This window comes from Apostichopus japonicus, chromosome 3 (genome assembly GCF_037975245.1).
Source record: "Apostichopus japonicus isolate 1M-3 chromosome 3, ASM3797524v1, whole genome shotgun sequence".
Lineage (NCBI taxonomy): Eukaryota > Metazoa > Echinodermata > Holothuroidea > Aspidochirotida > Stichopodidae > Apostichopus > Apostichopus japonicus.
In genome coordinates, this window is record NC_092563.1 from 30,443,450 (window position 1) to 30,467,471 (window position 24,022).

A 24,022-nucleotide genomic window follows, 5' to 3' on the forward strand; every position below is an offset into this window, starting at 1 on the left:
TCAGATCTCTGATTGCCATCTCTCAAACCCCCCCCTCTCCCCCTCTCCCCCTGCTCTCCAGGTATATCGGTGGTATAAGTGACTTACAGACATCCTTTGAGTGAGTTTTTCATCTTTACTTCTCAGTTCGATGTTATTTGATTGCAGCCTTCCTAAATTCTTCATAGCTGCATATCAGATCTCTGATTGCCATCTCTCAAACCCCCCCCTCTCCCCCTCTACCCCCTATCCCCCTGCTCTCCAGGTATATCGGTGGTATAAGTGACTTACAGACATCCTTTGAGTGAGTTTTTCATCTTTACTTCTCAGTTCGATGTTATTTGATTGCAGCCTTCCTAAATTCTTCATAGCTGCATATCAGATCTCTGATTGCCATCTCTCAAACCCCCCTCTCCCCCTCTACCCCCTATCCCCCTGCTCTCCAGGTATATCAGTGGTATAAGTGACTTACAGACATCCTTTGAGTGAGTTTTTCATCTTTACTTCTCAGTTCGATGTTATTTGATTGCAGCCTCCCAAGCTGATCCTTCAGGATCATCTTCTCTAGTTCTTGATCTGGAAAACAAAATATTGCCAAAAATTAATCTAGTAGAATATTCCAATGTAACATCAGTCCATCCACATAGACCTGGAAGGTGCAGAAGTGTAGACAGTTCATCTCTGGTGGAGAGATTTTGAGAGCAGCATTTGTAGTGGCAGGATGATACAGTTTTCACACCAGATCTAGTAAAGTAGGTATTAAACAAAACAGTACAATAGCTGTTGAAGACAGGTCAATTGCCATCAGTCTCATAAATGTATACAAAGATACAAGAGTTTTAATTCTATATCAGAGTTGCTAAGTATCATAAATCTGTACCACTTTTATAATATACCACTTATAAAAACCTTTTACATATATTAGTATTAATATAAATATCTATATATACATATATAAATATACATATATATATATATATTTATACATATATATATTTATATATAGATATTTTCCAACTCATTACGATTTTCAATTATATATATTTCATTTGCCTATATATATATATATATAGTTTGTATATATATATATATATAAATAAATATAAGAATAACAGAAAAACTGTTAAACAGCTATGCTGCATTTACAGAAAGGCTGGATCTCGAGTGAGATACAATAATTAAATTAGGTAAGTGATTGGAGGTAAAACAGCCAATGTTTGGTTTTTGCAGAGCTTTCGAGCAAAACTAGCTCTTCTTCAGCGCATGATCACCGAAAGTGATAGGCAGTACCAGGAATTGAAACTATTTTATAGAGAAGAGTGTTGGCATTAGTGTTCGACCGATAACCGGTTAGACAATCGGCATCGGGCCGATTATCAGACAATCGGTAAATAATCGGCATGGGCAAAATCCATTGCGCTACCGATTATTTGGAACGGATTATTATGTTCCACATAAAGGATTGTATTTTTCCGCGCTTTTGATTCACTACAACCACAGTGGGAAAAGAATGTTGATCATTCGATTTAACGCTATTCAAAGCCTGGAAGGTGAGCTAATCTACAGCGTAATTGTATCGCAAGTTCTTCACGTGTGATTGTACTAATGCTCTTTGATATAGTTATACAGTTTTGGCAGTTAACATAATACAGTATAACCGTGATAAGCTAAGGGGGATGACGAAATTATTTTTTTCTTCACTTCGCTTCTTGCATCTTACAAAACCTCCTGTTATCATGTTTAACGATTGATATGAAAGATTAATTGTCTCGACTAAATATAAAAACCAAATCAATATACATTTGAACCACTTTGGCTGTTTCACTGTAGGTGAAAACTGGAAAGTGAAAACAATAAGATTAGGCTTTGTTCATTGTGAGTTCCACGTACATGATGAAATCAAGTCAGGAACTTCTACTTGCTGCTTTGTAAAGAAGATAATTTACCTGTTTTATGCCTGTAATAGGCCTCTGATATTTGGTCTACACCAGGCCACTGGAATGATGAATGTGATGCTGAGATGGGCTTGGCAGGAGAATACGGGTGATGTCTTAACATGGAATGACTTGAAGAATGCTGTTGCTGGTCACCAAAGAAGGTTTCCCTTCGATTGCTTTCTGCTGAGCCTGATGGAAGGATCAATTAAAGACTTAAATTACAAGGAAACACATAAAAAGGTATGTTAACTTGTAATCAAAATCAGATTTTCACAAATTGCCGTAAACGACAAAAAAAGCAGTTTCAGAAGTAGCATTTCCAGTTACATTTTATGCAATGGATATACAATATCCCAAATATTGAGCCCACAAAGTGCTTATTTTACTTACCACTTTTTTGATTAGCTAGTGATTTTTGAGTTTTCCTCAACACAGAATTATGAAACTCCTGGGCAAAGCTCTGAGCATCAACGTGTTTGCCACTGTGAGACAGATCCAAGAATGATGCGATGGAAAACTGAGAAGATTTCTTCTTCTTCTTTACATCAGCTCCTTTCTGGAGGGATTCTGCACCCCCCATCTGATCCCTTGGTATCTCCCCAGCAGAGCTCAAAGCTTTGGAAGTGGAATGCACCATTCCATTTTGAAGGGGTGGTACAGTTTGTAAAAGATGGTGATTGTTCAGTGTGTATGCAGGTGCTTTATGAGATGCAGAGAGCTGCTGTTGCTGATGAGGTTGTTGTTGTTGTTGCTGCGGTTGGGAGGCAGAGGAGGATTTGTACAGCTGAGCAGGGACATGGACAGGTATAGTGGGAGCACCACATTGCACAGCTAGAGGGGTACCAGGGGGTAACGACTCCTCTGAATCATCTGCAAGAGAATCATGGTACACATAGTTAAGTCATAAAATAACATGCCCATATGCTGCACCTCAGCCACAACTTGGAACACAACCAGCATAGGCTATGCCTAACCTAGGCGGGATAAGAAGCTCACCACATCAAATGATACCAACAATCCAGAATGTGATTTTGCAGTTTTGATCTCTGGATAAAGATTCAACACTGGAGTAAGGTTTCACTGCAATCTAAGTCATTTCTGTGTAGATTAGTTAAATCAATTGGTAATGTTCAGGTTCGCCCTTCCACTCATGCGCGTAATCTTTGTGTAATTTTCGATTCCAATATGTCTATAAACGCCACATTTCCAAAATAACAAGTTCTGCTGCATTTCATCTCAGAGGCATCTACAAATTATGAAAATATTTAAATGATAAGGCAACTGAACAAATTGTACATTCTTTTATCACTTCAAGGTTGGATATGGGCAATTCCTTACTCCTCGGTCTTCCACATGAACAGATTCATAGACTCCAATTAATCCAAAACTCAGCTGCACGTATTGTAACTCATTCTCATAAGCATTGTAATATCCACCCTGTCTTAAAAAACCTGCACTGGCTACCTGTAAAATATCCTATTATGTATAAAATTCTCCTTATTGTTTATAAATCACTTAAAGGACATGGTCCAATGTATATTTCTGACTTATTACATATTTATGTCCCCTCTCGTAATCTAAGATCCAGCTCTCAATTTTTATTATCTGAAATTAAGTCCAAACATTCTTGGGGGGATAGGTCATTTATTGTTTCTGCCCCTCGCTTATGGAACCAACTTTCCTTAAAAATCAGAAAAACACCTACTCTCTCTAACTTTAAGAAGAGCATAAAATCCCACTTAATGACAAAAGCTTTTATATGATTTTGTACCATTAAGTTTTTCTTCTGTCATGGTTTTGTATTATTTGTATCATTTCTAATTGTCAATTGCGCCATGAACATTCTTTGAGTGGTGTGTGCGCATTATAAGTCTTATTATTATTATTATTAAGGAGAATACAGTGGAAGCTTGAGTACTGACAAGACCTATACCTAGAACATTGTCAACCCTGATAATTATGGTATCAAATATATGTTAGCCCCTACCCACCTTTCTCAACATAGCTGTGCTCACATACACAACAAAGTACCTGACATAAACTAAAGTGAATTTTCAAGTGGTGTTTATACCGCCACCATGTAATCTGAAGAAGATTGCCAGATTTATCGGCTGTGATAGTCAGTAGTTGAAGGGTTATTAATAATTTGGTGGTCCAGGCATGTAAACATACGCACTTGTTGGTTCTTTAACTTCTTCATTGCTGGTTTCGGATGTCTTTTCTACGAGCCGCCTTCTTTTCTGAGTCCTGTAAGCCTCAACATATTGCCGAGCTGACTCAAGTTCTGGAAGAAAGACAGGTAATGAGAAATGGTCAGAAGTTCTTTCGGAAGGATCAGAATCCCACCGTCTTTCTAAAATGATAATAAGAGGAGGAAATAAATTGCAATATATTAAAAAAAAAGAATCCTTCTTTGTTTATGAGAAAACTATATTTTTGTCATCTTCTGGTTTGGAGCTGACATGAAAAGACATCTGTGCCATACAACCCTGGCCATTGTAGATAAAAAGTTAATAAATAGAATCTCTCTTATTTTCAATATGACAGTAACTTCTTCATTTTAAACCTACACAAAATCAATCAAAGTGAATTCATCACAATGAATAATATAAATGCTCTATATCAAGGTGAGCTGTTGCTAGAGTAACTATTGTCAGCTATTAAGTCTTATAACATTTGGAAGAATCTTACTTTATAAGAAAACATTAAGTACTTTGTCTGTTGTAGGAAAAGTTTCAAAATATATCAAACAGCACCACTTGCATGCCCTGGGAGACTGCCCTGGGAGACTGCCTTGGTTGACTTGTTTAGTTTATCTGTTGTTTGGCTACATCTTTTTTAATTAATTCTGCCAACTCATACCCTGTCACTTTAATATGAACATAGATTTCTATTCTTAGTTGGCTTTGTTCATTTCCCAAGTATTAAAAGATGTTAAAAATTTATTAAAAATGTGAAGAAGGAAATATGAAAAAAAAAGGCAATTAAATGGGCATCCATCAAAACTCTTCATGTGGCTTAGAGATTTGGAAAAAAGAATACATAGCTGGCTATTTTTTTTTGTCATCATTTTCCTTAACGACTGAATCTCATTTGCATCAAATTATAACATACACATAGGAAGACAGTGGAGTGGATTTTGTACTTCAAGTTCTCATTTCTGGTAAATGATTTGCTTGACTTCATTCATTGTCATGGAATTTTCTTTTTCATTATTTTCACTTTATACTCTCTTTGTTTGGTTAATTGGAGAAATCTAGTGATGTCACAATGCACTTTAATATGCATATGCAAAAAAAAAACACCTTGACAAATTAATGAGCATTATCAAAACTAGCATACATCTGTAAATAAGGGTTAGGATATCATTTGGGTGAAGATCAAAAACTCCTTCTAAAGAAATAAATCTATAAAATAGATGAAATACCTCTTTTCTTGTCAGTTGAAGAGAGTTTGAGATGACAGTTGTGGAGGAATTCGCATTTCTTAGAATAATCAGGCTCCTTCTTGAATTGCTTGGTAGATATGTTGGCTGGGGGAGGAAGCAAGGAAGGAGGGGGTGTCTCTGGTTTGCAGGCCTTCCTTATTCGACTGGGACTCTCCTCTTTGAGAAGACTTCGCCTTTTTTTTCTCCGTTCATTCACAATTTCTGAAAATTGTCAAAATGTCAAAACTCTTTGTTTACATTAGATACAACTGAAGTTGAACATAGATGATGATGACAAACTTCTAAAACTGTATTGAATAACAACCATAACTAATCCAATGCAGCAAATGTTTCAACACTTTTCTTTTCACCATTTTTATGATAATATTGACTGGAATTAAGAGCGATCTGGGATGATGTGTTCTCTCTGTAAGGGCCCTAGCCATGAAGGTATTTAAACACAGACACACAGGTTAAATTGTTATACATTTTGATTATGGTCACTAGTGTATACAATAACATTACTACCAGATATGGCCTGTACTAAATTCTGTAATTTCTTTAAACTTATTTTCATCTTCACTTTCTTTGAATAAAGGATAGAAATTTGTTTACCTTCCTTTGTCTGCTGAGAAACAAGTCCGATAGCTCCAAGGAAGGCCACCTTGTCTTCAGTCTTATCCAGAGGCATTTTGGATCTTGTGGTTATACGCAGCATTTTCCTTCGATAGCGATCTCTTTTTGCTTCCATCTCTTCGTCGCTATCCGATTCGCTTTCACTACTGATATAGATTCCGCTTGCACGTACTTCCTTTCTCTTTTTGGCCTCCAAGTCCAGTTTACTGACAATGACTGGTATACTGTCCTTGTCTAGCTCCTCTAGCAGGTTCTGGTTTCTATTCTGGGCATCTGCTCTCAGAGACTGGATGCGTTGAAATTCCTTATAGTGGAACTCAAACTTTTTCTGCGGCTTTTCCATGTCTAGTGGTTTCAAGACCGGCATGGTTTTGTGGTTGCTTAACTTTTCTTTAGGTGGATGCTGCAGTTGAAGGTTCAAGGGGCTGGGAATGCGTGCATTCATCTTGGCTTTCTTCACACTAAACGATTGCCCCTCATCACTGCTCATAGCACTACTGTGAGCTTTATGGGAAATCAATCCACTACTACTGTGGAGGGGTTCCGCAGTTCTGTGATTTGAGTATTCATGTGGCACATGGTTTGCAATTAATGGTGGTGGTCTTGCTTTGGAATGTTCTTTTTGACTTGTTGGTTCCCTCTCATGCCTGCATAACAATTCCAAAAATGTACTGAATTAGTAAACCTAGACACATTAATATTTGAATACAATTTAGACATATGCAGACAGGAATATCACATTTCAGATTAGTCACTTCATTCTCAACTCACAAAATTTGGTTGTCCAAAAAGAAAATCTCTGACCAATATGTAATGTACACTGTAGGATACATGTTAGGTTGGTGAATAGCACAAAGCTTTTGGGAGTGATACCAATTTATCAATATACCTATTTTGGGGTATTTAGTTACAATGCAATCGGAACACCTTCACGACCAGACTAACATAAAAAAAAAAGTGTCCTATTAATATAGAATCACCACTACAGGATGGATGCACAACACTTTTGAGCAAAAACACTAAAAAATTACAAATGAAACACCCATCTTCATTTGAAATTTTTATATATGACTTATGTTAGTTATTTTTTTTTTTTACACACAAAATGACAGAACTGGAACTGAGAGATTTAGTCTACCAGTAACTCTCCAAGATTGTGGCCTGATAGTCTCAATTTTCAACATTATGTAAGGGTATACAAACAAATATGACTATTTATTTGCAATCAAACTGATACAAAATGTCCACCAGAGCATGATTCCTTGGTTTAATCTTGTTAAACCAATTCATGTGAACACGACAGAGGGATCTGAAATAATAATAATATTTATAACAATCATAATTATAATAATAACAAGTATAGCGCCTAGAAGACTAGTTACCTCCTATCTGGTGGAAAGAGGCTTGGTATGTGAGACTTCTCTGGCTCAGTTCGAGATGATTCATGCAATGAGTTGCGCTGAAAGTTAGGAGAGATTGTAAAGACACTGTCAAGGACGAACAAAGTAATTGATATCACTGAAAATTCATAATAAAGGTAAAATAAAGATCTTTCATCATATAAGTAATTTATAAACCGCACCTTGAGTTATATCTTTTATAGTTTATAGTTGTCATGGTAACTTCATGGAGTATATATATATTTTATAATATTTTTCACTCAAATGCTCACCAATTTACAAATAAAATGGCAACTCCATCAAATTTGTTTGAAAACTAATTTGACAAATTAATTAATGCAAAGCACTAAAATGAAATCATGGATTCAAAGAAAGCTTTTCACTGAACGACACCAAAAAATTCAAGAACGCATTACTTAGACAATAGTAAACAATCTGAAAATCTCCAAATTACCTCATAAATACTGGTTCAATTGATACTGTACCTTTCTACCTCAATGCCTATAATGTAATCAAAGGTTTCTAAGATGATAAATTTTGAAAGTTTTATCTAGCTGCTATCTATAGTAGATTATAGGCATTACGGTACTGTACAAAACTCATGACAATTATTTGATATGACAGGGAATGATACATCTGGTAAAGCACAGCAAACTGCTATGCAAACTGGCCCAAACTACTATGCAAACTGGCCCAAACTGCTATGCAAACTGGCCCAAACTGCTACAACAATGAGAAGTTGTACATAGCAATTTTAGTATACGGATTCTTAGAGGTCACTGCTTTTCAAGCTAGACAATTCATAATACACGAAATTCAAAATTGCCTTAAAGTACTCCCTCTTTGTGTGTGTGTGTGCATGTGTATATGTGGTTTCCCTACACCTGCTACTAATTGCTATATAATTCTTGTTGCAGTGTACAAGGTATATCATCCAGCCATGATCATAAGACAGCAGCCACGATAAACCAATGTCAGGTCCATTAGGATTTATATCAGCCACTTAACTTACAGGACACATTTTGTTTTTATTGTAAAACTGAATAGTTTACAGTGAAGATACACATACAAGATACCTATCATGTATCTTATATATATGCAAACCGTGAGTAGTGCTAAATAAGAAGGTATTTTTTATTAGCTTTGTGGGTGCACACTGGATCTTATTATATGTATTTGTTGATGTTATCATATGCTGTTTTATGCTGATATTTTCTAAACACCCGCAGCTTTTATAGAAATTTGAACAGCAATGTTTATTTTTTCCAAATGTCATTTAGTAAACATACGTTGACACAGCTCTGTCAACATTTCTTCTCAAACTTTGACACATAATAACCCACTGTCATGTTTAATTTGAGATAAAAAGTAGGAAAACATGTACCGTAACAGTGACATAAGTTGCAGATGTTTGTAATTCATAAACTGTGCCTGTTACCTGATACTGTTTATCTTTGTGACCTTGGGTTGTCCTATGGCTGTCATCATGTCTACTCTCGCTTCTATGAGGAGAGGTGTGGGATTGGTGGGTTTTATGGGCCCATTTATCCTCAGATTCAGTCTTCTTGATTAGTGCCATGGGTACAGCTGCATGATCATATGAGGAGGATGAAGAACTGCTTCTAGAGGAGTGCGGATGAATCCGACTTATGTGGCTTGGTTCTGTATTCAGGAGAAAGAAGATGACTGATTGTCAACAAATCTCAAGATTAAAATTGAAATGATGTCAACTTAGTATTTCATTCCTCCCACCACTTCCCCCAAAACACAGGTCAGTCTCTCTCATACCCCACCCTTATACATGTTTCCTTCACAATAATACAACAGGGTTCTCAAGATGTGGTAAATCTTGCAAAGGGAACCTTCCTGTACACTTAGAATGCACAATTAAAAAACACATACTATTCTTATCACAGACTTTCTTGCTACCTATGCTCACCAATTTCTTCAACAGTAATCATCCATTTCGTCAAAACTCATCCACTTTGTCAATACTCATCCACTTCTCAATACTCATCCACTTCGTCGGTACTCATCCACTTCGTCGGTACTCATCCACTTCGTCGGTACTCATCCACTTCGTCGGTACTCATCCACTTCGTCGGTACTCATCCACTTCGTCGGTACTCATCCACTTCGTCGGTACTCATCCACTTCGGCGGTACTCATCCACTTCGTCGGTACTCATCCACTTCGTCGGTACTCATCCACTTCGTCGGTACTCATCCACTTCGTCGGTACTCATCCACTTCGTCGGTACTCATCCACTTCGTCGGTACTCATCCACTTCGTCGGTACTCATCCACTTCGTCGGTACTCATCCACTTCGTCGGTACTCATCCACTTCGTCGGTACTCATCCACTTCGTCGGTACTCATCCACTTCGTCGGTACTCATCCACTTCGTCGGTACTCATCCACTTCGTCGGTACTCATCCACTTCGTCGGTACTCATCCACTTCGTCGGTACTCATCCACTTCGTCGGTACTCATCCACTTCGTCGGTACTCATCCACTTCGTCGGTACTCATCCACTTCGTCGGTACTCATCCACTTCGTCGGTACTCATCCACTTCGTCGGTACTCATCCACTTCGTCGGTACTCATCCACTTCGTCGGTACTCATCCACTTCGTCGGTACTCATCCACTTCGTCGGTACTCATCCACTTCGTCGGTACTCATCCACTTCGTCGGTACTCATCCATTTCGTCGGTACCCATCAATTTCATGAGTACTTATCCCTTTTATCAATACTAATCCATTTCATCAGTACTCATCCATTTCATCAATACTCATCCATTTCATCAATATTCATCCATTTCATCAATACTAATCCATTTCATCAGTACCCATCAATTTCATTAGTACTTATCCCTTTTATCAATACTCATCCATTTCATTAGTACTTATCCCTTTTATCAATACTAATCCATTTCATCAGTACTCATCCATTTCATCAATACTCATCCATTTCATCAATATTCATCCATTTCATCAATACTAATCCATCTTATCAATACTAATCCATTTCATCAGTACCCATCCATTTCATTAGTACTTATCCCTATCATCAATACTAATCCATTTCATCACAATTCATTACACTTCAACAATATTTTCTACCCTATTATCATAGACAGGCATAAAATTATAGGTGACCAGAGTTGTGGATAATTGGGTGAAAATTCTTACCACTCATAAGTGTTGATACATTTCTCCTCAGAACACACACTATTGTTCTTTAATTGTATGTCCTACAAATCTACAAGGTCTTTAATCTCATTAAGTTTTGAAAATATCTCTCCTCCCCCCTCCCTCCCCCTCTCTTTACCAATGACTAAATGAATCTAGGTTATATACACAAATCTTTAAGGTGACCTAAACACAATATGGCTAATGTTTACACCATAATAAAACTATTGTACATTTAGAGCTTAAGAAAAGCAATCCAAATATGAGAGACAAGTAAAGTTCATGCAGTAAGTTGACCTAGATGGGTCAATAAAACCACTTACACCAGTTAAAGTGTTTAAACCTCATACACCTATTGAGTTTGCTAAGGCCAATAAGTGGTGGGTGTATATGTATTGTATGAAAAGTTTATTGTGAGAGTTGTTGAAACCCTAGCTACATGGAAGGTTACAAGAAGAAAACTTCTGTGTGTTCACATCTACATGTTCACCATACTTAATGTAGTTTTACCTAAATATCTCTTTTGTGAAGCAATCTTTGTTGATGAATTCAGCTCTTAACTTCAATCAAACTTGTTGAAATTCCTTCATCATTTTCGATAACTATCCACCCATTGGTTTCAAATAAGCTGTTTAAAATATTTGATTTCAGAATTACTTCAAGAAAAGGGCAAAACAAAAACTGTGAATATCCATGACCACTTGATTCCTTTGGGAATATACTCCAGAATTGTTCAACACATTCAATCATATTCTTTTTAAGTGTAGTTAAAATACGATCAGCAAGGTAACATGTGTACTAAAATGATGCAACCTAAAATATACTGTTATTGGATACTAGCAATCAACACACTATTCCATGCTTTGAACAACCAGTATATGACAATGTACTGTTGTCTATCATTGAATTGAGGGAATGCTCTTAAAAACAGTTGTTTATTTTACCTCTGGGTGGGCTCCTTCTGATATCTGACACTTTGAGTCTTTCATCTCTCTCAGATAAACTGTTGCTCCTCTCTCGATGCAGTTGCATCTCTGCCTCTCTTGCTTCTTCGATCTTCCTCTCCCGTTCTCTGAGGTCCTGTAGTACTCTTTCTCTGCAAATGACAAAAAATTATCCTCATTTGGCAGAAAAGAACAGATCTATACTAAGTCTTGCAGTGCATCTAAAAACTACATGGAGATACTGATAAGGAACCTAATATATCTAAACAATGTTCAAAACAGAGATGAAATATTTAACTTTGGGACAAGATTTTAAGTGAGTTGTAGAAAATTTGTTCTATGAAGGTTTCAGACATTGCTCAACCATGTAACATCTTCTGTAATACACCAAAATATAGCATAGTAGAGCAGAGTGGGATGGGGAGGGGGCATGGGAGATGGGGAGGTGAGTGGGGCAGGGGAGGTGAGTGGGGTAGGGGAGGTGGGTGGGGCAGGGAAATTTAAATTCTGTAGGCTAACTGGTGCTGTAAGTCACTATCGATCTATAGACATTTGTTTTGCCTCCCTTCTCACCACCACTGTCCTATTATACAATGAGACCTTCATTTGTACATGTCCCTGCAATTCCCTACCTTTCTGCACTGGAAGCATTAGATACGAGACCTCCATATGAGACACCTTGTGGCAGGTGGGGCATGTGCATGAGCTCAGAGGGGTATCGGAGGCCGGGTATCAATCCCAAAGATGGGTGCGGTATCAAGTGGGGAGGAGTCAATGGGAAGAAAGGCTGTCTGAGGTACCCATAGCGCTCCATCTGTTCATCGGCTCTGAAATGAGTAAATGAAAACAAAAAACATTCAGAAAATGTTGTCAGTAAAGTAATGGAGAGAAAAAGTGTGTGGAAGAGGGAATATTGATAACCATCTGGAATCAAGAATTTAATTCCTCATTAACCTTCGTATGGTGAAGAAAACTCTAAGTGGGTGTCTTCCTTAGATCTCAAATTATTTATAGTAGTACTTTTATAGTTTTGGTAATATTGTTGACCAAAACCAAAAAGTTACTTTACACTAAAACAGAAAATGCAAATTTTAACCAAGAGCAAAAGATATTGCCCTACCAAGGGAATTGTCCTATCCAACAATACTCTGAGCCTGACCCAGAGCCAACAGACAATATCTTTGGATTTTGGTCTTTTCTGTTTTTTTGTCACTTTTCTGTCTGCCTATGACCCTATTGGGATTCAAACATCAAGCCCAGCTAACTTTACACATTCACCACAAGGCATTGATCAGCTGTCTGACAATAGCAGTTAGTTTCCTTTACTGTTTATTCAAACAGTTAAAGTAAACTAAAGAATTACAATTCTTCATATGATAATGTATAAGCCTATGGAGAGTAAAACTTAGTTTTTTATTTATCCAGTTGTTAACAACATATACTTTACTGTGTTGCCAAATAGTAATGCAAGAGAATACTGCACACAAAGGTGTGCAGTGTATCATTCAAATTTACATAATTTATGTTAGGATAAAACATTTTAGGCTATATTTTCAGATGAAAATAAACCACTGGGAAAGATCATAACTTTGAAAAGGCTTCTCCTTTTAGTTAAATATTAAATTACCTGAAAGCATGGTAGGGCAAGTGGGTGGGTGGAATGAAAGCTGGAGGAATGGGGTACGATGCCATTGTGGCTGCTGCCATCACCGCAGGGTCATAGGTCAAGTGAGAGTGCCTAATGTCATTTGGGAGACGCATATCTTCACCAGGTCTGTACGGCTGGAATCCTCTATTATCCTCGGGCTTTGGGATATGTGGCATTGGTCTACTGTAAAAACATTACAAGAAAAATTGTCAGTTTACCATTCATCTCCTCATCAAATTGAAAAGCAGAAAGTCTTATATGAAAAAAAAAGAGATTAAAATAAAAAGACGGAACTACTGCAACTTGGATTGATTGTACTTTATGTGCAAACAATTCTTGATTTCTGTTTTCAGAGATGTCAAATGCTAACCTTCCAATCAGAGATAATTTGCAAAATCTACTCAATAACCAAAAACTGTACAATCTAAAGATTGCACAGTACAAACAATAGAAGTATGAAAAGCATTACTGGCAAAACTGCATTCAAACTGCTGAGACTGTTTTTTCTCCCATGAACTAAAAAAAAGAAGGAAAATGTAACAAAACAAATGTTGTTGAAATTATGTTGTGTTTGTCTGCATGTATGTGTGTTTGGCAAATTAATTGGTTAACAGTTTGATATGTACTGAATGAAACTAAGATCAAAGTGAGCATCAAGGGAACCTCCTTACTGCTCAAAAATAACCTGATTTTAATGAATTCTGTGTATCACAATAAATATTTATCATGGCAATGATGTCTACTTCAATACCGGTATTCCAAAGTAATATCAGTTCATTCATACTTAGTAAAGATTCCTAAATCCTATTGGTCCATTCAGGTCAGCTGACCGTGGTTAATCCTGTGAGTAACGCACGGTAAAATTACGGGGCATCACTTTAATAAATCTTTGGTTATATGTAACCAAAAATGTTTTGTTTTATGATTTTTCCCCCACACAAATGGTAGTGTATGAATGAACGGGATTAATCAACGGTCTAGCGTGCGTTACTCACATGATTAATGCACTCCGGGTGTTAATGCTATCGCTGGATGCACTCGGGCTCCGCCCTCGTGCATCGCTTGCATTATCCCCCGATCGTGCATTAATCCTGTGAGTAACGCACGCTAGACCGTTGATTAACACCTTATTTCTAGATGTTTTGTGAGATGAAATTTCAAGAAACTATACTATCTTTTTCAAACATTTGGGAGATCTTGGTTGATCTGCTGTAGACTAAACTTCTACAGTAAACTCCTACCATTGGCCAACTACATACATATGTATATATATTAAATAAATATTTATATATATTATACGTATTTCATGTACAATGAAACATACCCAGAATGTAACCCAACATTGCCAAAGGTTTGCATCAAGGTTGCATTTTATAGTTTGTCATTAGATGACATATCATGGTCTAACAGTCTCGTACTTTGGATTTTGAATTTTGCATGAATTTCAATAATAATGTACCAAATTTACCTTCTACGTACGTATGAATGTTTACATGTGCATATGAATCTTTACATAAATAGATAAAAAATAATTGAGAAAATTCTGTATATAGCTTACCTTTATTAAATTTAAAATGTAAATCAAATACAATGTCCAATTATGACCAAGGATTGCAAAGAAGATCAACATTGTTGGTTCTGTGTTAAATGTGACATCACAAATATAAAAGCATTCAAAGCACTTATTTATGGCATTTTCTGAATCTAGACCTAAAAAGTTGTTCTTATCACAAACAAAATTACCAAAACCAAATTGATCACCTTTATTAAAATCACAACGCTTCCCTCACCCAAATCATGCTGCGACTTCTGAAAGCAATTTGATGATTTTGTAACTAATTATGTTCTTGTCCATGAAACAAAGCAATCTTAAATCATCTGATTCCATCTGATTATGATTACAACAGTCAAGCTGCCTCTTAATACTTCCCAATATCTGGTCGAACATTTTATGGGGTAGAATTATCTTAGTATGATAAACGAAGCCAAGTAAATCATTTTAAAAGATTACAATGGCTACATCAAACTAAAAATAAGTTGTCGGAAGATATTGTGAAGTAATTTCAAGGTAAATCAATTAAGTCCATAAAAAAAAATGTTTTGAGCAAAGTTAACTTCAAATGAAAACATTTGTCAAGGTAACGGAAAATTGATGAAACAGTTGACGTCATCGGTCAAATTAGCAGACACTTTAGCAGTAAATATGTTTTAGTGCAAACGGATTGAGAATTATCAGAACCCTTCCAGTTAACGTATTCTTAAAAACATGTCCCAGTTTTTCTTTAAAATAATGGAAATGATTCTATAAAGTTGCCATTTCAGATGTTATAAAATTTCTCCAATTTGTGCATTTTGCACCTTATTAATATGTCAAAATACTTTTTCTTGAAAAAAGCGTCCTGTGGACCACAATGACTTCCTTCATTTCAATGTACAATCTTTGATGTCTGTAATTACATTTCACTTGATAAAATGTAATTTAATAATAAAATTTAAGGTTTGAACAACCACCGGGATGAACAAGGGCTAGCCTAAACTTACTGCTTAAGTAGAATTGTAGCACTTTCCCATCTATTTTGAAGATACCACAAAAATGCACATGTTGAAATGAATGCAGACTGCATAGTACAGTCTAACCTATGTTCAAAGCCACATATCTTATTCTATTGCTTTGAGCCATTCACGAAAAGGAAGGTCTACTTTAGACTACATCCTGACCCAATAACTGCTTAAACCTGTAAACAAACAAACAGCACAGAAAACAAAACAACAACTAATAAACAGTAACAAATGGTGGGGGTTCTTTTTGAATATAAGTTATTTGTTATGTCATTTACTGGATATAAACTCAAGTTTCACTGCATCCATATTTTTCCAGAGCCAGGGTATCAACTTACCTCCTTGGTTGTAATGTTGGGCTGTCTTTACTCCTCCAAACTGGATACCTTTCTAGTTCCTAAAAACCATGACAAAAAATAAATAAATAAGTAAATAAATATATATATATATAACTAAAAAAAGGAATGAAGTTCTCCCAATAGTTTATATGGTACTAATGTGTCAAAGTATTTTGTAAATAATTTGGTTGCCTTTCTCATAAGGTTAAACATTATGTAAAGTTTCTTTTGTAATAAATTGTACACTGTGTCAGCATGTTGTTGGATTAGACATTTGTTGCTAGTTCTAACAGGAATAGTCTTGCTTCCAACCACCCAAAATCAGGTAATTTAGGATAAACTAAATCACAAATGCCTCATCATCTGTACCTCTTTAGTCTCACCATAAGAGCAGTAATCAGTCATGTGTGAATTAATGGAGGATCTATGTGAACATAAGCCTGTATATTAGATCATGATACATGGGGCTTTGGACTAGCATCACAAGAGTATACCATCTTTAAAGTGATACTAACCAGAGCAGAGGAGTGCCTTGCCTTGCCATGTCCAAATCCTTTTCTTAATTTTCCTTACTTTGCGGATTAATTTGTCGATCATTTGTTGAATAATTAATTTGTTGATTATTTTATTTGTAGTTGATTTGCTGATTGATCAGTTTGTTGATTAATTAATTTGTTGATTAATAAAACTGTCGATTGACACTGATAAATACATTTGTTGACAATGATTAGTAAAAAGATGATATTGATTAATGAATAATCGATCATGATAGTTACAAGATATCCAGGGACTGCATTTATTGTTCAATACATCTGGAAATGTTCATAATAGTTACTTATACCCTCTGAACACAAAATGACAGGTTAAAATTGAAAGCTTAAACAGCAGTAATAAGCTCATAGATAGTTTCGACTGATTTGCGATAAATATACAAAAGTTTCAAAACTGAAACTTCATTCTCAAGCAGTTAATTATGCACACTTGACTATATGTTATGAGAATTTTCATCTCTTCTACAATAAATCTCACGCAAGGGTGACTGACAAGCCAAACCTAGAGCAGATGGTAATTGTTGTTCACTTTGAAGGAAATTAGTCTAAGGATGTTGTTAATAGTAAAATCAATAAAATGTAAAAATGTGTATATATATATATATATATATATATATATATATAAAATCCCATTGTCATAGAAGAACAACATATTATAAAACTGAAGTATGATTCTAAAAGTTGTATAGTCCCAACTACAAATCCAAATTATAATACATTGTTTAGCTTCAATGTTCAATGAAATGATTATAAGTTTAATGTACAGTATAAATATAGAACATAGGCTGTTTTCTACATAATAGTAAAAGCTTTATATTTCTCTTTCCATTTTATTTCTGATATTAGTGATGCATTTGTAAGATATATTTGACACAATTTTCTAATTAAATATATAACCTTAAAATATTAACAATTCAATGCAGACTAACATGGTGCCCCTCAATTGTGAATTTTTTGTGTAAGATATTTCATTTAAAATGACACAGATAAATTCTCATAATATTAAAACATACTGAGATTAAACCAACTGACATTGTTTGATTTAAACCTAAAATAATTTAAAACTGCTCAGAATGGATTCAAGAGGCAGAAGTCTGACTGTCAGTTCTCACTCTAATGTCTCCATTCAATTGCTATTTGTCACGACAACATACAGTCATATATTACGGAGTGGTGCTTTTAATATTTTAACACAGTGTGGAATGAAATGAATATCACTAGCAGGTACACAGCATAATGTAAATATTTCCTTAAACTCTGCTTTTCATATTAACATAAAATCCACCAAAGGGCAAAAATTATGAAGCTTCTTCTACTGCAAAATGATCTCTATGCATTAAAGTCATCTCTGATATCAAATATGGAATTAATGTAAACAATATCACACATCGCTGAAATCATAAATGGAAGGCTTTGTAAACACTGAGCCATATCAGTATCACTTTTGTCCGTCCTTAGAGAGAAGGCTGAAAGGCCTGAAGACAAACAAATAAATTAAAATTCAAAATGCAAAAGGGAAAAGCAATGCCTTCCCTTCCTAAAATAATTGGTGTACTACTGATACCACCTTTTCAGAGACTGGTATTGAAATCATGTATATTAATAACCAAAGGAATTGATCGAAAAGGAAATTGTAACAAAACTGTAACAATGATACTGACGGACAAATTGATGAACAACAGGAGAAGTCTCTTGGCAAGGAATAAGTAAAAGAGGCCAGCTATATTTAATGTCTATTTGTCTTCATTGACAAAGGCAAGAGACAGCATTAAAAAAATCTAGCTTTAAAACAAATCAAACGACAAAAATTGCAATTATATGCCAATATGTATGTTTTCCTATATGCATGCATGCTTTCCTATGTACGGTGCACAAAGTTATCCTAACAGTTTTGTCAAGCAATGTTGATTTTTGTTTTTGCCAGCTTGTATAATTACAACCATTCCTCCAAATTCAAAAATTTGAATTGGAAATTTAAGTGCTATATAGACAAGCCTCAAGCTGCTGATGATTCTTTGCAAAAGCAAATTATTACATTTGGCACATGAAATTGTCTGATATGACTTGTTGGCATTTCAAAATATTGTAAGAAAAGAATCTTTGACATCTTGTCAATTTGTTTGGGCATGGAAAGAATATTTAATCATCCCTTCAGACATTTCATCTTTTTCTCTCTCTCTCTCTCAATCTCTCTGAAGGAGATGGCAAAAATTTCATATCATCCTTTCTGTCTGTTTGCCTTAAAATGTCTCAAAATGAATAGTTTCAAACAAAATGGAAATTGATGGGAAAGGTTACTTATGCTCTTACGGTATTAAGATGCAGTAAAGATGGCATTGTGCCTGTTGTACCTCAACAGTAGTAGAAGTTTCCAGTGGAGAGATTGAAGTACTTACACAGCAGGCTTGGATATGTGATCAACGTTTACCTACCTGAGGGTCCTGTTTGGATTTAGGTGAATGGTGACCAGCACAAGTATTTCAGGTGCTGTCACAATGGCTCAAAATGAGTGTATGGGATACAAAATCTAGCTCATTTGATCTATAGGACTATGGGGTTTCATCCCCTTGAAAGTGACAATACAACTATTGCTATTAGCTTAGAAGAGTGCAGAGGAAGTGTGTTGGAGGGGGGGGGTGTAGGGGGGTGGTGTCTAGTAAAATGAGCTGTGATGGCTGATGCAGAGAACAGTGTTATCGGTTACAAATACCTTAAGAAAGTAAAGATCTTCCTTGATGTGGAAGGAATAAAGATCTGCAGGGAGACATTTGTCTACTTACTCTCCTAGAATCCGCAGAGGTCAGTCGAGAGTTGACAGAATGTGTGGGAGTTATTGTGACCACAGGAGGGGTACTTGTAGGGGCAAGAAGAGGTGAAGGGCCCAGGTGAAAATTCTTGTTTGATGGAGTTGAAGAGGGGCTTCTGCTGGAGCTGCCAGGTGAAACTTGAGGAGATATTTCATCTGCAGATAGAAAAAGAGATAATGAAACATTATAACAATATTAATTTGTGTGATTAGGTAAAGATAGAGAAGTTCTGCTTACTCAATATTACATTATACTATTCACATTAGGTACGTAAACAGGTTACTAACATCCGTTTTATGCCTAGATTGTGTTTATGAGCAAAGCACTTAACTATCTCCACACCACTACTGCACTAATGGGAACCACTCGACCTTAAAGGTTATCAGTTGGCTGCATGTTTTAGCAGGCTAAAAAAGCTGATTTTACAGCTTATTTTGGGTAAATACTATTGGCCTTTTAATTACTATACTTTCAACATCTACTGTAACATACAAGATGTGTGTGTCCTGTGACCCCTCCCTCCCCCCTCCCTCTCTCTCTCTCTTTTTATCTATCATATGACAGCATCAAGACAAAGATATAGAAATAAAAGCTGCAAAAACAAAATATACAAAATACTTTGAACATATAAATTATGACATGGGATATCATCAGGGCAATCTATTGTCAGCTTGTGCAATACATCAGATATGTGAACATATAAATTATGACATGGGACATCATCAGGGCAATCTATTGTCAGCTTGTGCAATACATCAGATATGTAAAGCAAAAAAGATTTTTTTTTAATGCTTGACTAACAGGCAACACCTACGGTTTATAGTGATAATCCCATTAGATGGCCTCCTTCAATACTTGTCATCCTCCTTAATTGAAACCATTTCAACATTCCACATAAATCTGACTTACACCATGTCACATTTCACGCTTGACGTAACATAAATCAACTTCATGTTACATGACTCAGCCAGTAATGAATGTTGTATACAACATGAATGCTAAAAGTAAAAACAAAATGCAAACACATTACAAATGCAGCATACATGTACAATATCACCAGGTTGGGACATATTTTTTTTTATAAGCTGTTCTTTCATGACAGGCTTCAAAGCACTTATACTGTCAGTATGAGCAGTATAACTATAATGTTTCTATCAGAAAAGGGTTAGGAACTGTTCATACTATTATCAATATGAGCACTTTGGAGCATAATATGAGAGTACAGTGTGCTTCTGGGGGGATGGGGACTTGCAAAATATAGCACCATTTTTGCATCTAAGCACCCTTCATGTTACCAAACTTTCTCACAAATGGTTGATACCCCTAAACTTAGATCCCTACCATGGACCTCAAATCTTAGTCCCAGACTCCCTAGAAAAAGTGGGTGTTCCCCCTGAGTAAGACTGTGATAAAGACATTCAGTGGCAGTCAACACAGGGAATGAATGTCACAACAGCTTCATAATCATCATATCACATGTTTAGGATAACCAGCTGTCATCATCATATTGTAACTGTAGGTATATCTTTCACCCTAATCAGTAACTGCTGCAGTTAATGTGGGATTTATTTTACTGAAACAATGAACACACTGTGATCTATTACATATTCATGTATGTTTGAATAAACATGACCAGAACTTGTTGATTATGGAATGATGCTCATCAAGAGATCATGCATATTCAAACATTGCAGAGACAGCTGACTTAAAATGATTGGCATACTGACTGAACACACAGTATACACGTATTGCTGTATACTATACATACAGTACTCTGATAATGCGATAGTATTTAACACCAAAAACTTTATTACCAACTGCAGGATTCTCCAACTTGATGTATAATTTTATATATTTATATATATATACATATATATATATATATAGTTGTCTGATGATCGCTCAACGCGTGAAACTCTGAGTTACAACTACTAGTGTTCCACTAGTCTCAACATATATTTCACTCTGTCCACTGGACATAGAGCACTGTGCGCCAAGATAGATGCCAACCAACCAACCAACCAACTTATATATATATATATAATTATATATATATATATGATGCACAACTCATATCTCAGCCAAGTGCAGTGTGAAAGAAAACAATCAGAAAGTTAAGACGCCTTAGCGAGGAGAGGATAAGGTATGTTTTATAGGCACAGTTATAGTCTGAGGGTCTTGGGAAAGAGGAAAGGCAATGGTGTTTGGCAGTGGCGTAGCCAAGGGGGGCGTGGGGGGCAACAGCCCCCCCATGAAAGCTTGTCGCCCCCCACTGGGAATTTGGGTGTCGAAAAAAATTACATGTGCGAAAAATATATCATTGGTCTGAATGGTCTCGAATCTCCATGATGACCACTCATGAACAACCCTTCGACAGCGGACCGGCAGTAGGCTATAGTTGCTGAAAAACCGGACGTGACATAGCGCATAGGCCGGGTTTTTACATCTGGGGCGTACCCTGATGCTCTTAAAATCGCTAAAAAAACAAATTTTCAAGAAAGGAGACAATTTCTCCCGAATCACGCAACTAGATGGCTGCTATCCAGCCTGGCAAGTGCCATCACCAGCGATCTGGCAGGTATTGAAATCTGAAATTTTCTTGATACGCTGCGTGCCAACCGATGGTGGCACTCCGCTTAGATATATACTTGCTGCCGGAATACTCGAATCGATTACGTCCCCCCCCCTCCACGTTTCAAATCGGATTGACGCCCATGCTTACAATGCCTGGGAAGTGCCATTTCCGACGATCTAGGAGGCCTTTTTTAGCTAAAAAATTTCAGTCCGCTGCGCCAATCATGGTGGCGCTCCACTTAGATAGTAACAAGACGCCCTCCCAGGAAAAGGTCAAGCCCCCCCAGCGCCCCCCCCCCCACTGAAAAAATCCTGGTTATGCCACTGGTGTTTGGTGCTATCAAGTGGTGAGGATAAGGTATGTTTTATAGGCACAGTTATAGTCTGAGGGTCTTGGGAAAGAGGAAAGGCAATGGTGTTTGGCCTGAGGGTCTTGGGAAAGAGGAAAGGCAATGGTGTTTGGTGCTATCAAGTGGAGAGGATAAGGTATGTTTTATAGGCACAGTTATAGTCTGAGGGTCTTGGGAAAGAGGAAAGGCAATGGTGTTTGGTGCTATTAAGTGGTGAAGATAAGGTATGTTTTATAGGCACAGTTATAGTCTGAGGGTCTTGGGAAAGAGGAAAGGCAGTGGTGTTTGGTGCTATTAAGTGGTGAGGATAAGGTATGTTTTATAGGCACAGTTATAGTCTGAGGGTCTTGGGAAAGAGGAAAGGCAGTGGTGTTTGGTGCTATTAAGTGGTGAGGATAAGGTATGTTTTATAGGCACAGTTATAGTCTGAGGGTCTTGGGAAAGAGGAAAGGCAGTGGTGTTTGGTGCTATTAAGTGGTGCGCATAAAGGGGAGGATGGGAAGGAGAGGAATGATTCTCCACTCCATCCAGGCCAAACATTCAGTTCAAGGATTTTGTAAGTTTGGAAGTCAAAATATGCCCCAGATTGCACCATTTGACCTCTGAACTGTTTTTTTGTCCCCACATCTCCTTCCTGGGAGACGCATTCAACCAGCAACATAGCCGCACCCCTCATTCTTAAAATTTTTCATCAATATAAAGCCTGTCCATAAAGCTTCATGCCACTATACATAAGTCAGTCAGAGAGAATTTGCCTCCCCATACCTCCCTCCCTCCCCCCCACCCCAAAAAACAGCTTTGAAATCCTATGCAAGTCACATACTGTTGCTTTCCTCAATTAAACAAAGTTGAATCATTAAGAAATATTGATACATGAGAAAGATAAATTTCTAGTATGAATCTCAGTCTGAACAGCAGACCTAAATGAAGACTTAATGGTAAAAGTTCTGCAAATCCTAATTTTCAGAAAATACCGAAAGTGTGCCTCATTCTCTCGATCCATGGTGCTTATGAGTGCTCTTTAAAATTCATTACTTCAGATGACCAATAACTAATTGTTAAATATCAACATTTTGCTTTTTATTTCGATCTGTTTCTGTTTTTGTTTCTTTCAATCATTTTAGCAATGTTATATTATTTAATACAGCAACCAATCCACAGTACAAAAGTAGCACTTTGTCAGCTGTGCCCAAAGTTTTTTGTCACATGTACGTACCACAATCAATATTTCATGCCAAATGCAAGTTAAGGTGTTGTTTATACAACAAAAAAACAGATATCATTCTTTCACTTTATGTTAACTTGTTAAGCTTGAATGTCAACATACTCTAAAAAGGAAGTTAATAGTTCCCAAAACCCGATAATTTGACTATTTATTACTGCCAGATCGTCTTTTTGCAAAAGGCAAATAAATCTATCATGAGAGTGCAGACAGAAGTGTGGAATGACTGAAAGTTAGAGAGGCCATAGACACCTGGGGTAAAACATGATTGCAGGTGCAAGGACTTAAGCAAATACAGCTGACTTAATAAGCCACTATTTGAATTTTTGCCACTCCCTGCCAAAAAAGAATAAAGATAATGTGCAGCCAAAGTGCCATACTGGCAGAGAGATATTTGAAAACCTTTTTCCTCTAAGAATGTGAGATTTGGCAATCAATGTATTTAACTCTATATGTTA

General features: G+C 36.5%; 1 protein-coding gene across 5 annotated transcripts in view; it reads right to left on the reverse strand.

Moving 5' to 3' along the window:
• Positions 1-24,022, reverse strand: part of LOC139965833 (uncharacterized) — a 250,858-nt gene that overhangs the window by 6,195 nt on the left and 220,641 nt on the right. For all 5 annotated transcript variants that reach the window (XM_071968600.1, XM_071968601.1, XM_071968599.1 and 2 more), the window contains 13 exons: positions 19,392-19,573; positions 16,061-16,119; positions 13,143-13,346; positions 12,148-12,342; positions 11,516-11,667; positions 8,818-9,041; positions 7,362-7,438; positions 5,959-6,626; positions 5,344-5,565; positions 4,093-4,200; positions 2,307-2,786; positions 1,926-2,105; positions 452-555 (listed from right to left, as the gene is read on the reverse strand). In XM_071968600.1, the coding sequence (XP_071824701.1) occupies positions 452-555; positions 1,926-2,105; positions 2,307-2,786; positions 4,093-4,200; positions 5,344-5,565; positions 5,959-6,626; positions 7,362-7,438; positions 8,818-9,041; positions 11,516-11,667; positions 12,148-12,342; positions 13,143-13,346; positions 16,061-16,119; positions 19,392-19,573 (2,855 nt within the window). The remainder of the gene's footprint in view (positions 1-451; positions 556-1,925; positions 2,106-2,306; positions 2,787-4,092; positions 4,201-5,343; positions 5,566-5,958; positions 6,627-7,361; positions 7,439-8,817; positions 9,042-11,515; positions 11,668-12,147; positions 12,343-13,142; positions 13,347-16,060; positions 16,120-19,391; positions 19,574-24,022) is intronic.